The 16,416-nt window shown below is 44.3% G+C and overlaps 1 protein-coding gene across 1 annotated transcript in view; it reads right to left on the reverse strand.

Annotated features, from left to right (window-relative positions):
- Window positions 1-7,166, reverse strand: part of BMX (BMX non-receptor tyrosine kinase) — a 59,104-nt gene extending 51,938 nt beyond the window's left edge. The window contains exon 1 of the mRNA XM_056131260.1: window positions 7,067-7,166. Within this exon, the coding sequence (XP_055987235.1) occupies window positions 7,067-7,069 (3 nt within the window). The 5' untranslated portion in view covers window positions 7,070-7,166. The remainder of the gene's footprint in view (window positions 1-7,066) is intronic.
- Between the last annotated feature and the right edge of the window lie 9,250 nt (window positions 7,167-16,416).

Consider the following 16,416-nt stretch of genomic DNA (forward strand, 5'->3'; position numbering starts at 1 on the left):
CATTGTGAGACTTGTTACTGTTTTTGGTATATTAAATATGGTGCAGGGAGCTTGTCAGACTCTGCTGTGTGAGCAGGATACTCTCGCTAGATAGCTGGGTTCTCCGAGAGGGACAGAGGAATCGAACCCAGGTCAGCCGCATGTAAGGCAAATGCCCTGCCTACTGTGCTATCACTCCATGTAGTTAGTTTAATTAAAAGTTTGTTTTTGCTTTTTTTCAGATGCTGAATCAACTTATAACGTTAAGAAAATCAATCTGCGACAGTAGATCACTGTTTTAGGGCCCCACATGACTTCGTGGTAGTATATGCTTAGTGTTGTGAAGTCCTGAGTTCTATTGCTGGCACAGAAAAACAAAACCAAAGTTCTAAACCCTCCACTGTTTTAAAAAGGTAGATGCCAATGTCCAAAGTGGACAACCTTCTTCAAAATGGCCTGATGACCAAGTAAAGGGTGTTTGGAGGGTCCGCTCAGGATGGAGATGCATGCTGAAAGTAGACTACGGACCAAACACTATTGCCATTCTATTGCAAATCACAACACCGTAAAGGAAAGAGAGTAAAAGGGAACGCCCTGCCACAGAGGCAGGGTGGGGTGGAGGGAATAGGGTTGGGGGGTGGGAGGGACACTGGGATCATTGGTGGTGGGGAATGGGCACTGGTAGAGGGTTGGGTACTCGAGCATTGTATGACTGAAACACAAGCACCAAGGTTTGCAAGTATGTAACTGTACTTCACGGTGATTCACTAATTAGAAAAAAAATGGCTTGATTATACACAATTTTTGTTTAAAAAACTTTTACATCCAGTAAATTAAAGATTATTTTGAAGTGATTAGAACTGTGTATGATGAGCCACAGACATCTGCAACAAATAAGATTTATAAAGTCTGCTGGAGTGATAGCACAGCGGTAGGGCGTTCGCCTTACAAGCGGCCAACATGGCCGACCCGAGTTCGATTTCTCCGCCCCTCTCGGAGAGCCCGGCAAGCTGCCGAGAGTATTCGATATGCCAGACACAGTAACAACAAAGTCTCCAATGGAGACGTTACTGGGCCCGCTCGAGCAAATCGACGATCAACGGGAGGGCCTTTACCTTTTACCTTTACCTTGAAGAGAAGAATATCAGCTAACAAAGAAGTAAGCAATTCCCTGAGCACATGATATTTCCAAGGTCTTCTGCGTCTTGTAAAATTTCAACAAACTCGTTCATTTCCAAATCTTGTCATTTGTGACTTCCTTGCTTTCATTAAAAAACAAATAAACATGTGATCTCTGTTTGCAAATCCAAGAACTCTGGGCAATCAAAAGGAAATATCTGCTAACATTTTGGTGAAAATAGTGCTGGGATCTTATCATATGTACCTTTTCAGGAAAAAAAAATGAGCTCACATATTGTGCATGTGGGTCAGCCCTCGGTCCTTATGTAACAAAAACCTGAGCCACACATCTCTGAAAGTTCTTTGAAAATTCTTCTCCTGAGTTTCTTCTACAGTTTCCTATCAAACGTGCAGAATACCGTTTGGATGACTCACACCTTTGTCATCATTTGAGTTCCTTATTTGAGTTAATACCTGCTTCCTGCTCAAGTGAGGACCTGCATTTTCCCTTCTATTTATTTGCTTTTTGCCTTGTACTTAGCACTTCTCCTGATGACCCTATTTCTAAACTGAACTTTCATGTATGGCTTCTCTCCATAGAGGAGGCGATCATGGGTGGTAGCTGCATTTTAGAAGCAGAATGTCTCCTCCTTGGCATGAGAACAATAACTCAGCAGGGCTCCTGGACAACTGTCACTCAAACTTGACTCTGCCTGAACTTACTGTAGGAAAATTCAGTTTAAAAGCTAAAAAAGAAAAAACTTCCAAAATGAAATGAGACCCTAAACCTAGTCAGCATTGACCAGAAACGTATTTCCCTAGAGCAGTGGGTGGGATTTGGCTGGACGCTCCTATTACTGCCTACCTAGAATGGGCACATCAATTTGCTTATCAAATAACATAGCTGCCTATTTCCATAAGAACGTGAAACTAGAAAGAGATTAAAGGTGTAGGGGAGGCAAAAACAAACAAAATCGTAGCAGAAATCAATATGATATTTTCGGCAATGAAGCCAGTAGCCACTACAGAACATATAACATACATGAAATTATAAAAGTGTGTGTCGAGTTTCCATGGCTTGGGTTCACTATGGTTATTTAGCATTTACATGGAAATAATACCATGAATATGGAGCTCAATTTTGCAGGTTCCTTTGGCATCTTTGCTTCTGAGCCCACATGCTTCTGACCTTGGGTCACTGAATCCAGAAATAAAGATCAGCTGTCTACTGCCCTCAGTGTCTACCAGTGGTCTTTACAGCTAGGTTTCACAACCAAGTAATATGCAAATTTTGTGAGGGGCTTAGAAGAAGGTAACCGAACTGTCATTTTGAGCTAACCTAGTCCCTCCATGCTTTAAATATCAGTTTTCTGATCCGTACATGAGATCAACATCTTTCGCTTTCTGTGGCTTAATTAATAAATCACATATGGGGAAACCTGGGTCCATGGTGGACAATTGCTAGAATCATGAGGAAAAGAGGAAAGGTAGGAGAAAAAAAAGCAACATAAATACAAATTGGAATCTATGCTCTTCTTTACAAACAGCCCCAGGAAGGAAAAACTTTTGTTTTTCTCAAACTAACCAAGAAAAACTTGGCCAAAGGGAGGGCCTGAGAATTAGGATTGGAAGGATAATGAGTGACTGTGGAAATAATCCTCGTTAACGTGCATGGAGGGAGTACTGCATGTCATTTTAAGCACCTTGAAGATACGTAAAGCATCTTAAAAACAGTCACAGCCATCTACTGGGTGGGCAATATCTCTCACACAGGACTGGTTGTGACACCCTGCCCTATGGAGTTCAGAGACGCTCTATGGAAGAGAACATAATATCTCTATCTTACGGGTAGATTGTGTCACTCTAATGGGTATGTTGCAACATCATTCCCTGCTTATAGCTGATGGAGCGCTGACAGAAAAGTGAATGGCCAGCTACACTTTGTTTGGTGGCCCTGGGACTTGAGTATAGGCAGTCAGACTGCCCAGCCCTTATTTCTCACATGGTGCTATTTAGACAAGGCCATGGCAGCTTCTTAATTCTCTTACCCAGAGATGTCGCTAACAGAAGGCAACCACAGGATAACAATGCAGATAGAAATCCAGTAAGTCGTTTTATGGATGCAACATTAGCCCCAGCAGCACAAGTGATTTAGCTATGACCTAAAGGATGTGGCCTAGACGCCACAGCCCAAGGAAATAGGTTTCTCGTGTCTCTTCTGGGGCACTGTCCACACCATCTTTTCAATAAGCGAACCAAGATATTTCTGTACTGTATGCAGTTAAACATCATCCCACAACCTTGCCCAGGTATGCTGTATAATGAATTGGGGAATAATTTTGACTCTTACAAGATTCATGCAAAAGATGCTGTACTGGAAAGGTCAAAAAGAAGGAACCCGCAAGGTAGCGTTAGATCGCAGAACTCCAGTCCATCTTTTGAAAAATAGATAAGAACATATAACCTCCTGAGTTGGACTAAATTCTAAGTGATGCAGAAAGTGTGCAGGAGACAGGAAGGGACATGGAAATGTACATATACTGAAATGGGGTCATTGGTGAATTCCCTCAACCGCCAAACACCATCGGTGATGGGAGAGAGCCTTAAAGCTTCACCCTTTAGAACTGAGAGATGATCATAGCAATTCCTTACCCTTTCACTTGATTTAGTAACCTTCTCTTTATACGTCAGTTAGAGATTTGGTCAGTGCTAAGATATTTTAAAGCACAGCGGTAGGGCGTTCGCCTTACACGCGGCCAACATGGCCGACCCAAGTTCGATTCCTCCGCCCCTCTCGGAGAGCCCGGCAAGCTACCGAGAGTATTCGATATGCCAGACACTGTAACAACAAAGTCTCCAATGGAGACGTTACTGGGCCCGCTCGAGCAAATCGACGATCAATGGGAGGGCCTTTACCTTTTACCTTTATGTTCTGGGAGCCACAGTTGGAACACCGCCCCCAGGTGCACGTGAGAGCCAGTGCACAGGGCCCAGGCGGGCAGCTTGGGTGGCAGGAGGCCAGAGGGAAGTCCTCAAGACAGGCCCCAAACATCCCACATGCACCCCGGGGGAACAATGGTCCTGATCCTCACGGCAGAGAGCCACCGAGAGAGAGCGTCTCCTGCCTCCACGCCTGGCTGTCCTCACTAGGGCCCCTTGGAGGAGGGCAGGTGGGATTCCCTCCCCACCCCGAGCAAAGCCCTGGCAGCCGAAGACCTCCGGTTCCAGCCACAGCCATGCTTAAGACCACTCTCCACACACTAGGACCAGCCTCACATATGAAGGAACTGGCAGAGGAACCCAGGTGGGCGGGACCCGGGGCATAGATCTCTAAACCTGCTGGGATTGGGACTGGGCCTCCTCCACCCAGATCCCCCATCTTCCAGCATGTAGATGTTACACCCACCAACTGTCCCTGGCGCCGTGTAATCCCATCAACGGCCAAGACCCAGAGACTATAAAATCCAGCTCCCATCTTATTATCTAGTTCTTACTCTGAAGAACCTGGCAGGCTAACCAAAAGTGTCTTGCCCACACGGCAGAGTCTGGCAAACTCCCCGTGGCGTATTCAATATGCCAAAAACCAGTAACAATGATGGGTCTCATTCTCCTGATCCTGAAAGAACCTAGAATGTGGCACTTTCTAAAATCTCAGGGCTAGGATAAAGAAGACATTACTGGTGCCTGCTCAAGGAAATCAATGAACAACAGGATGACAGTGATACAGTTCTAGAAGGATGGAAGGGTTGGGGGAGGAAGACACTCCAAGTGCAGGCTGAGGATTTAGGGGGCTCTAAATGGGAAAATGGAGACCCATATTACAAACTAGACCTTCAAATATCTGCCCAAGTTCAGACAAGCCTGCTCCTTTTCTTACTAAACAAATAAGCTCAACAGGAACAAAAAGCTTAAGCCCCCTCAATTGTCTTAAAATGTCTGCCAAAGACTAACACTAGACCCACAGAAGCTAACAGATCATTATTTCCTGTGATTCTATGCAAGAGAACAGAGAAAGTTCTTTTGATCTTGGCATAACAGAGACTGAAACGCTTTAACTTTGATATTCAAAATTCTCAGCATTATAAAACTATAATGCTTATGTATAAAACTATACCTTAACTGAACCAGAACAAATTTGTGAAAATCAGGAGCGTGATAAGAAGTTTTGCAAAAAGAAGTTGAGTCTGGTGCCATTCCCGCAGAAGCTGAAACTTGCTTTAGGTATAAATTCACCTTTTCTGCCTCATGAAAGTTTTCTAACTTTCTAACTTTTGTCATCTTTTTAGAAAATCCCTGCCTTCTGCTCTGTCCTCTTCACTCAGAACACTCATCTGAGTATCATCTTTAGGAAAATAGCAAAAGTGGTAAACCCAAGTCAGTATATTTTTCTGAATTAATTCAGTGTGTCAGTGTGTAACACCACTTAGACAATACAGATTGGTGTGAGCAAAAACACCAAGCCATCGAAATCCCTATTCTGTCTCCACACAACCTGGCCTGTTACTTAACTCTGACAAACCTCAGCTTCCCCATCTGCAAAGGCAGTAAAATAATAACCACACAAAGAGGTTTAAGAAGGCAAGAGAAAATGGTGGCACGATGCTTAACACCAATAAGAGATGTTCCAGAAACCCATACCACTTCCCCTCATCGCAACAGAAGACACAACAGCAGAATTTAAAAACTAAAGACAACAAAAGACTCAGGGCTAAAATGTCCATCCCCGTTTTATGGGGATAAAAGATAACAGGAGGCAGGAAAACTCATGTATTCAAAAACCAACGAGCTCTAGAGCCCTGGTGGCTCTTTCAAAATTTTTTAATCTCTGACCTGGGCTACCTTAAAATCCAGTTCAAACCAACTTCTCTATCTTTGGGGAGCCAGATTTCTTCCAAATCACAATGTGGCGTATATTAATTACAATGTGGTCCCTGGGTGAATATAGACATCAGCATCACCTAGAAGCCTGTTAGAAATGCAGAGGTTTAGTTCTCACCGGGCCTTACACATCCTAATTGTAGCAAGATCCCGGGAGGGATCCAGGTGTGCCTGAGCACCTCCCAGGGCCCCACTTTTAAGATCTGACGAAATCAACTAGCTCCAGAAGAATTTTGCAAATGATATGCTGGGGCTGCAATAGAACATCTCCCTTCTAGCTTTCCGGCTCCATTGAAAATATCCTCTGGCCCCTAGTTGGGATGACCTCAAGGACTTCAGAACACACAAACATATTTTTGTTGCAATAACATCATATGGAGCCAGAGTGATAGAACAGTAGGCAGGGCACTTTCCTTGCATGTGGTTAACCCCAGTTTGATCCCTAGCACCCAAAGCCTATCCTTTTTCTTTTGGGGTCACACCCAGTGATGCACAGGGGTTTCTCCTGGCTCTGCATGGCAGGAATTACTCCTGGCTGTGCTGGGGGGACCATATGGAATGCCGGGAATCAAACCCGGGTCTGCCGCGTGCAAGACAAATGCCCTACCCATTGTACTATCACTCCGGCCCCCACCCCAAGTCTTGACCCTGAGCATCGCCAGGTATGCCCACCCTACAGAATAGCAACATACAAACATAGATAAATAAAAGAAGGTAAGATTAGCATTTCTTTGGGTTTTTTGGATTTGATTTATTTATTTTTGTTTGGCATTGCTTACAACACCAATCTGCAAAGGCCTGGCAGAGGAAATAATCCAGAGTTAGACCAATCCCCAGACTCACAATCTGCCAGGTTCCCTGAAGGAGATTTAGAAGTAGGGGTGAATTCCAGTGAAACCCCAACAGACCTTACAGGAGTCCATCTAAAGGCACTGGGAAACCCCAGCAATTTCATATCCAGAATTTTGTAACTTTCCTCCCTCTAAGTAGACCCCCAAATTTGGTAAACTTCAGCCTTCGCAACACCCAACACCTGATCCTATTTTCCTGTGGGGTCCGACACTGCATAGCCACCTGCGCTGAGACGCACCATTTTGGCCTGATCCTGACGGCGCTGAGGCGGATCTGTTCTTGCAGGAAAGTTGTCCCAGCTGTCCTCCTTCCTCCAGTGGCAGCAACCTGTCTCACATGCTCCCGCTGCTGGGTCAGAAATGACTGCATGACTCAGTGCCCCCCAAACGTTTATTGTCCGGCAAGGCCTTACACAATGCCACAGGAAACCACGCTCAACACTTAGCCAACACTTGTTGATCTGATTGAATGCAACCGAAAACGGAGACAAAAGCGTATTTCGCCAGGGTTCCAACTTTGATAACTCCTGCCCTTCCCAGGCGGCTTTCGGGTACATGTGATAACACTGCCTTTGTTTAGAGAGCTCTACCCTGGAAAAGACAAGAAAATGCCTTGGAAACCCCCTCCTCCCCGCTTTTGGATGCTGACTTCTCTCTCACAAGTCAGGAAACCATGAGGTAATGCCAAACTGCGCAGAGAATGAGCAGTGAAAACTTCAACTCAACACTTGGACAAAGGGAGACCGGAGGATTTATGGGAGAAACTCAGTCAAATGGCTGCAAATGAACACACGGCCACAGCTTCAATGATTACAAAATCCAGAAATGCCAGACCCATGACTATAGACTGTAGCACTGTCCTCCCATTGTTCATCGATTTGCTCGAGCGGGCACCAGTCACCACTGGGAGCTTGCCAGGCTCTGCTGTGCTGACAGGATTCTCTCGGTAGCTTGCCGGACTCTCCGAGAGGGACAAAGGAATCAAACCCAGGTACGCCACATGCAAGGCAAATGCCCTACCCGCTGTGCTATCGCTCCAGCCCATGACATTCTGAAATAAAGTGAACCAATGATAAATCAATTTTCAAATAATGGGGGAAATTCAGACATGGAAAAGTGATAGATTTTGCTCAGGGGTAGTGGAGCAAGATTATAATGAAAGAACATAATTATGACAATAGCAACATCTTTGATTGTATGCATTCCACTGCTTTCTCTGTCACACACTGGTGGGACACAGATAATAACTTAATGACTTATCTTTTTAGCCCTCCAAGGAGAGGGAGGAAAATCATTAACACTGCATTAACTTAATAAGTATGATCTACTTTAGTGTACTTATAACCGTTTGCAGTGCATTGAAATCTTGGGCTGGCAGGAGAGTAAAACTGACTTTCAAAAGAGTTATGCTTTGCTTTCCACAAGTGTGTGTGTGTTGGGGGTGGGTGGAGGGTTGAAAAGGGCAGTTGGTTTAGACAAGTGACCAGTATGACAATGATAATTAGAAATGATCACTCTGGACAAAAACTGAGTGTTGAAAGTATGTCAAGGGATATATATACATGATAACCTTTAACCTATTACAATCATGGCAGAGTCTCCTGCCCCCGCACCTGGCTGTCCTCACCAGGGCCCTTGGGGGGGTCGAGTTTCCCTCCCCGCCACCGCCCCAGCAGAGCCCCAGCAACTGAAGACCTCCGGTACCCAGCCACAGCCATGCCTAAGAGCACTCTCCACATGCTGGGACGAGCCTCACACATGAAGGAACCGGCAGAGGAACCCAGGTGCGCGAGTCCCAGGGCTGAGATCTCCAAGCCTGCTCAGATCGGGACTGGGCCTCCTCCACCCAGATCCCCCATCTTCCAGTAACTAGACAGTTATACCCACCAACTGTCCCCGGTGCCATGTAATCCCATCAACAGCCAAGACCCAGAGACTATAAAACCAAGCTCCCAGACGTGTGACCTCTTATTGTCTAGTTCTTGCTTTCGGAGAACTTAATCACTTAATCACTTAACTTCCTGTTAGTCGTCGATTTGCTCGAGCGGGCGCCAGTAACGTCTCCATTTGTCCCTGTCGCGTGCTAGTGTAGCCCAATGGCATCTGTTCACTCCGGGAACATGAAGGGCCTCAAACCGATCGTTCATGATCAGTTCATGATCGTTCATGATCTTGACGAAGAAGTCTGACCATCTGGTAGGTGGGCGGCCACGCGGTCTGCCACGCGGTCTCTTGACATCCCGTGGAATCCAATCAGTAACAGAGAGAACCTGGCAGGTAATTGAGAGTATCCTGCCCCCATGGCAGAGTCTGGCAAGCTACCCGTGGCATATTCAATATGCCAAAACCCAGTAATAATGATGGATCTCATTCCCCTGATCCTTAAAGAGCCTCCAATGTGGCACTTGCTAAAATCTCAGGGCTAGAACGTATGGAGACATTACTGGTGCCTGCTCGAGGAAATTGATGAACAATGACAGCGATGCAGTGATTGCAAATCATTATGCCCAAAAGGAGAGAGGGTGGAGAGAGAGTTGTGGAGAGGGGGAAGAGAAGGAGGGAGTAAGGGGGAGAGAAAGAGAGCTTGCAATAGAGAAGGCTGGGAGAAGATGGCAGGAGGACATTGGTGATGGGAAATGTGCACTGGTGAAAGGATGGGTATTGTAACATTATTTAACGGAAACCGAATCATGAACAATCTTGTAACTGTCTATCTCACTGTGATTTAATTTTTTCAAAGTTTTTAAGAATTATGATTTTGAGTGAACACAGGACTCGCATCATTTCTACTCATTCATTTGGTCATTAAGTCCACCAGTCTTAATGAGAACTACCATGTGCTGAGCTGGAAAAAACAAGTCAGTCTTCCCGTTGAGGGTGGGGCACCACAAGGAAAGGATTTATTGTAGCAGAGTCTATGAAAACCAATTTTCAGGGCTACTCTTAGATTTCTTTTTGAAACGGAAATTTGGGAAAGAGGAGTCCTTCAAAAGAATGAAGTAGAGGTGAGATCACATCCTGGGAGAAGATATATTGCTGATGGATTCCAAATCTCTCTCCACCCTCTGAGAAGAAAGTAGGCAGACACGGTGGATGACGGAATGACAGAATGTATGAGTGGCACAACTGCTTGGCCATGGCCAACTGAATTAATTCTGCATTCTTCTAATTAACTTTCTTTCCCTCGTGGAGCTTTATGTTTACTCCACTCTTTAGTTATGGTAGCTGGAAGAATACCAATTCTAGAAGGAAAAAAAGTATATACTAAAGTTGGGAAGGAGGAAGAGGTATAATCCTAAAAACAGTTGGGCACAATCTATTGGGTTTCCACCAAGTCTTGGGTTGATGGGAGCAATGAAGTGGTTTCATTCCATTAAGTCCAAATGTGACTGATTTAATTATTTTATTAATTGCATTTCTCGGCCACTTCTCCATTTCATTGGCTCTGTATTTTTAATGCTTTCAATTTAATTCTAGCTCGCTGTGGCTAGTTCCAATATGGGATTTGATTTTTCGATTTGTTCAAATCATACTCTGCATTGTCACCTCTCTGCAGTGAGACCTTGAAGAATTTTTTTCTAAAGCTTGTTTATTCCGCTTTTGAAAGACAGCCAGCTCCAGGAGGGACACAGCGTGGGATCTTTGGACTTAAGATATAAACAAGTTTGTTGACTCAGAGGTGTAGTGCCTACATTTTTCAAATAAGAGAGAACTAGATAGAGTCCATCCTGCATCCGTGTGTGGGCATGAGCGTGGGCATGTGTGAGAAAAAGAGAGAGAAAAAAGAGAGAGAGGAGGAGGGAGAGAGAATGAGAGGAGTTCTGACTTAACAGCTGACCTCTATTTTCCCTCACTTAAAAAATCATTTGGCTCAGCTTACTTTTTTCTTAATTTTTTTATTGCTTTTTGAGTCACACCTGGCGATGCACAGGGGTTACTCCTGGCTCTGCACTCAGGAATTACTCCTGGCGGTGCTCGGGGGACCATAAGGAGAGGGACAAAGGAATCAAACCCAGATACGCCTGGGAATCAAATACTGGGAATTGAACCCGGGTCAGCCACGTGCAAGGCAAATGCCCTACCCTCTGTGCTATCGCTCCAGCCGTTTGTCTTGGCTTTAAACAACATTTATTTATATGCTGTGATTCAAAGTTTCATCTGGCTTCTCTCCTCTGAGTTCCAAACTTGTATTTTGACTCTCAACTTGTGCACTCCATAGTTGGAATATAAAACAAAACATGACAAATTTAACATATCCAAGTTTCTTCTACAGTAATCCTTCTCAGTTAATGGCAACTCTCGTTCCAGTTACTCAGGCCAAATGATGTGTGGTCACCCTCGAATTTGATCCTGCCTTCACACCCAAAATCCAATCAATCCTTCGCAAATATGTTTAGTTTCATGTTCCAAAGATATCCCCATTGCGGTCACTTCTCATCACTTCTACTGCTCCCTAGTGATCTCAGAATCACCCTGTTTAATACTACAACTCCACTCCATCTTGCAATCTCAGTGTCCTTTTTCAGGGTTATTGTTTCACTCTTCCATAACAATTAACACCTTAAAACCTATTATATCATTTCCTTATTACCTTTAGTGTCCTTCTCTCTTTCTTAATGCCCACAAGGGCTTCAACAACTTCTCTCTGCAACCTGCACTTTTGCCCTACGTCTCTTAAATTGGGATGCCACTCCATTAACTCCTTCAGTTTTTCCTTCTAATGTGAAAAAAATCTGTTTGGTATTGGGGTTTGATGTGAATAGTTAGACATCCTAAATTCAAAGATTAGGGAAACCTCCATATTCAACATCAGCGCCTAGGTAACTGTGAAAGTTATTGGGCGAGTGGTGGGTGGAGGTGAAATAAGATGCAAAGGTATGCAGTTTCTTTTTTGTTGTGACCTTTTGTGGCACCTATAAAATCTTTATCTAGCCTCTTTTTCTTGCTTTTTGGGTCACACCCAGCCAATACTCAGGGGTTACTCCTAGCTATGTACTCAGGAATCACTCCTGGCAGTGCTTGGGGACCATATGGGTTGCTGGGAATCGAACCCGGGTCTGCCGCGTGCAAGGCAAATGCCCCACCCGCTGTGCTATTGCTCCAGCCCCTTTATCTAGCCTCTTGACTTTTTAATCAATTTTCCTTTTTAGTGGAACATGGAGTTTGGGGGTCTAGATGTGGCCGACAAACTATGAACGCCACCTGTTTATAAATGTTTTGAAACACAACCATGGTCACAGGTGACTTTTTTTGTTCTACAATAAAAGTGCTGAGTACTTATAACAGAGACTGTAATCCCAGAGAGTCTCAAATATTTGCTATCTGGCCTTCACACACACACACACACACACACACACACACACACACACACACACACAACTCATGCTCTTAAATAATACTGCTGGCTATAGAAATGCCTTAATAAAAATTTAGCTCAACAGTTTAACATTCTCTGATTAGGCCATGCGTAAACTGCCAAGAGTTGTTAGTGAAGAAAGTAGACAGGGGGATATGCTTATGGAATCCTTCTAGTCATAATTCCCACTTTGATTCAACTTATTTCCCCCAAATTTTACCTTGAACACTTTCAAAATCTAGAAGAGTTCAAAGAATTGTATGATGAGCACCTGTATACCGCCATCTAAATCCTACAATTGCATGTTACAATATTTGCTTTGTCATCTATTATCTTTATCTCCATCTTTCTCTCCACCCATCATTTACCTCATTGGCATTCATTACTAGTGCCACTGCCACCATGTCTGCTGCTGCTATTCTTATTGCTATTTTTGGAGCATTCAAAGTAAGTTGTAGACAATAGTGCATTGATGTCCATAACTTGATCCATAAATGCCTTGGCATACATTAACATTCACTAGAATTTAATCCAAGTTAACTTTTTAACTCCAATATAGTGATCTTGAATGCAGCTTTCTTTTGATCAGAAGAGACAGCTTTAAAAAGCTGAAAACTCAAAAGTTAACAGGAAAAAACAATGCAAGGAATCATTCATCCAAATGCCTCTAATTCCCTGGATATTTGTAGATATGTCCGTCTTTATATAAATCTTGAGAAAAACTTGAGAGATAAATCAGCATTTTGTGGTTGAGAGCATTTTGCCTTTTATGAATTCTAGGAAATTTCTGTAGCTCAAAAGAGGGTTATAAGCTATTCTTCCTTATCATGATGCTAAAAACACAAGGAAAAGACAGAGAGGAACATAGATACTAGTTTCAGGGATTGGTAGATTAGATGTAGCCTCTAGTCAGAATCTCACAACTTTGTGGAAGCTCTCTTGAGGGTGGGAATGGGGAATGTTGGTCGTGTATACCTGTATTTCCAGGTATATTCAGATAGCCTCAAACAGCAACACAGTAATGGCCTTTCTATGCTTATTCTTACAAAATAATTACACCTGATTGGAGCCAGTTGATTTCCTGGATTCAGCCAGTCTGAATCTCTGACATGGAATATTCCAGAGATAGTTATCATTTTCTGTGACTTAGGAGGCAAATCAGGGAAACCTGACCAATCTGCAAGTATATTTGAATTGACTGCTTGAAGAAGAAAAGGAATGAAAGTGATGAAATGGTGTAAGATGTCCATGGCATTCTAAAACACATATCTTGAGAAGAAAATCAATGAAACATCGAGAAGGAAGTAAATTACTTGAGTCAATGGGGTCAACTAAAATGTATGGATAATATGAGTATCTTGATAATGACAACAAAACTCTTCTTATCCTTTGGAAACCTGTAGGGAAGGCTTTCTTCATTGTCCTGTCAGAATGGTGTTTTTAGTGGCTTCAGAGGAGACCAATGTTGTAGCTTTGATTATGTAATCATAACTCCAGATTCCGGCTCCATGTTTCCATATGGATGACAAGTGATGGTCCAGGGGTACTCTTCTCGTGTCAAAAGTGGAGGGGCTGGAGTGATAACATAGCGGGTAGGGCGTTTGCCTTGCATGCAGCAGACCCAGGTTTGATTCCCATATCCCATCTCCCCAAGCACCACCTGGAGTAATTCCTGAGTGCACAGCCAGGAGTAACCCCTGTGCATTGCTGAGTGTGACCCAAAAAGCAAAAAAAAAGTGGACTCTCTAAGACTCCTTACATGTTCCGTATTCCCTTCTCCCACCTGTGCTGGTTCTTATTTTCAGATTTCTAACTTGGCCTACAGACAGAATCCCCTGCCTTGGTCTAACAATGCACACTCTGAAACTTAGTTTTATCCTCTGCTTGGCTTCTCCAAGACAAAAATGAAGGCACTCTGCTTCCTGCTATGGTTTCCGAGGAGGGGTGAGCTTTGAAAAGCTGTGAGAGGGCAAGCAGTCCCCAAGAAGTATCGCAAATCCAGTCCAGTAATGGATAGAAATGGACAGTGACATCCTTCTCTCCTTTCCAACTACATTTTCTTTTCTAATCAAGTCGTTAGACTTGGAACAGAGGAGTCTTTCAGAGGATCCCGTTCTAATGGGTGGAATGCAACATTTAATCCCTCCAGAGAGACTTTAATAATTGTCTCTCTGAATGGATGGCCGCTTCCCTTGGGAATACAGTTTAAATGAACCGACCCACATTCTGAAAGGAAATATTTGTGAGGCTTTCTTTAGCCTAGAGTTTTGAAATTTGCCCCATCTCTCCACATTTTCTAGTTACCAGAGAGGGAAAAAAACACGCGGAAACCGTGTGACTTAAAATGAACATTTAGGGGGCTGGAGCAATAGCACAGCAGGTAGGGTGTTTGCCTTGCACACGGCCAACCCCGGTTCGATTCCCAGCATCCCATATGGTTCCCCGAGCATCGCCAGGAGTAATTCCTGATTGCATGAGCCAGGAGTAACCCCTGTGCATCGTCGGATGTGACCCTGAAAGAAAAATAAAGAACGTTTAATTTGCTCCTAAGTCTGTGAGGCAGCAAATCAGGAAGGAGGTGAGATGTGCTTTTCTTTTCACTTGGCAGTTGCTGGGGTAGCTGGCACTGGCAGCCCTACTCCCCAAGGTGGGTTCTTCGTCCACATCTGGGGTTCAGCTTCCTTGAGCAAAGATTTTTTTCTGCACATGCCACCTTCTCCTCAGGACTTCTGTTCCTTGTGCCATGGGGTGCTCCTGGAACGGTGGTCTCGGGGTCATTGCTGGTTTGCTTCCAAGAGGCAGGAACCAGAAGCTACCTGGCCATTTCAGGGTCACGCCCAGAATTGGCACAATGTCACTTCCACTGTGTTGCATTGGTCAAGACAGCCGCAAGCCCTGCCTACACTTGGGAAGAAGCAAAAAAAAACTTCTTTTGAAGAGAGAGGACAAGGTTACATGTCCCTGTCCCTGTCCCTGTCCTCCTGTTGTTCATCAATTTGCTCAAGCGGGCACCAGTAACGTTCCACTGTGAGATTTGTTGTTACTGTGTTTGGCATATCGAATACGTCATGGGTAGCTTGTCAGGCTTTGCTGTGCGGCTGAGATACTCTCGGTAGCTTGCCGGGCTCTCCTAGAGGGGCAGAGGAATTGAACCCAGATCAGTAGAGTTGGCTGCGTGTAAGACAAACGCCCTACCGCTGTACTATCGCTCCAGCGAAAAAAAATTCTTTTAAAGAGAGAGGGCAAGGTTACATAGCAGAGGAAAACAGTGAGATGGGAGATCCTGTCGGAGTGGATCTCAAGAAAACATAATCTTCTAGACGATAATAAACAACAACTAGGTATGAATACTGCCAGTCGTACACCCCACCTAGATTTGAAAGGACAGATGGGAAGCGTTTCCCAATGGGAATGACATTGAAACCTTGAGTGGAAAGTTCCAAGCAGAGGTCCAGTGAGCCAACAAGTACGAGTACAGAGCCTATCAAATTCAGCATAGTGAGGAGGTATGTGTGTGTGTGTGTGTGTGTGTGTGTGTGTGTGTATGTGTGGCCTTGAGCAAGTTCACATACTGAGGGTGAGGGCAAGCTAAAGATATTGATGCAGGAGAGGCAGAAGCAGCAGTAGCGGGTCTCTGCTCATTCGCAATTCCCAGGTTCTTCAATATCTTCACTCTTGAAAATATTGAATAATAAAGATGCTCAGACTCAGAGTTGGAAAGTAGAAAAGTTTATTGGAAAGTAGAAAAGAAGCCCCCAAGTGGGGAGGAACATAGATTTAGGACCAAGTTAAAAGGGAGTTTTGTGTGTGCCCTTTTTAAGTCTCCTTGCGTCTTTTATTGGTTGACAAGAATTTACAAAAGATGCCGTGAAAATCACGGGGAAGGCTAGCTGGTCTAAATCTCTCCAGGCATCAAGGCCCAGTACCCTAGTTTCCCCCGTCAGCCTACGCTCCAGGGCCGAGTTTTATGTTCCTGGGAAACCCCACGAATGCTGAGACAGAACCCTGGGGGTGGAATGTGTATCAGGGTGATATAGGGAAGAGATGGAGCATCTGGCAGGAGAAAACTGTGGCTTTTTCTCTCACTGGCAAGGGGAAACTGAGGCTTCCTCTTTCAAGATCATAGAATTTTCTCTGGAAGAGAGACTTTTTTTTTGCTTTTTGGGTCACACCTGGCGATGCACGGGGGTTATTCCTAGCTCATGCACTCAGGAATTACTCCTGGCAGTGCTC

This window comes from Sorex fumeus, unplaced genomic scaffold, assembly GCF_029834395.1.
Source record: "Sorex fumeus unplaced genomic scaffold, SorFum_2.1 ptg000086l, whole genome shotgun sequence".
NCBI lineage: Eukaryota > Metazoa > Chordata > Mammalia > Eulipotyphla > Soricidae > Sorex > Sorex fumeus.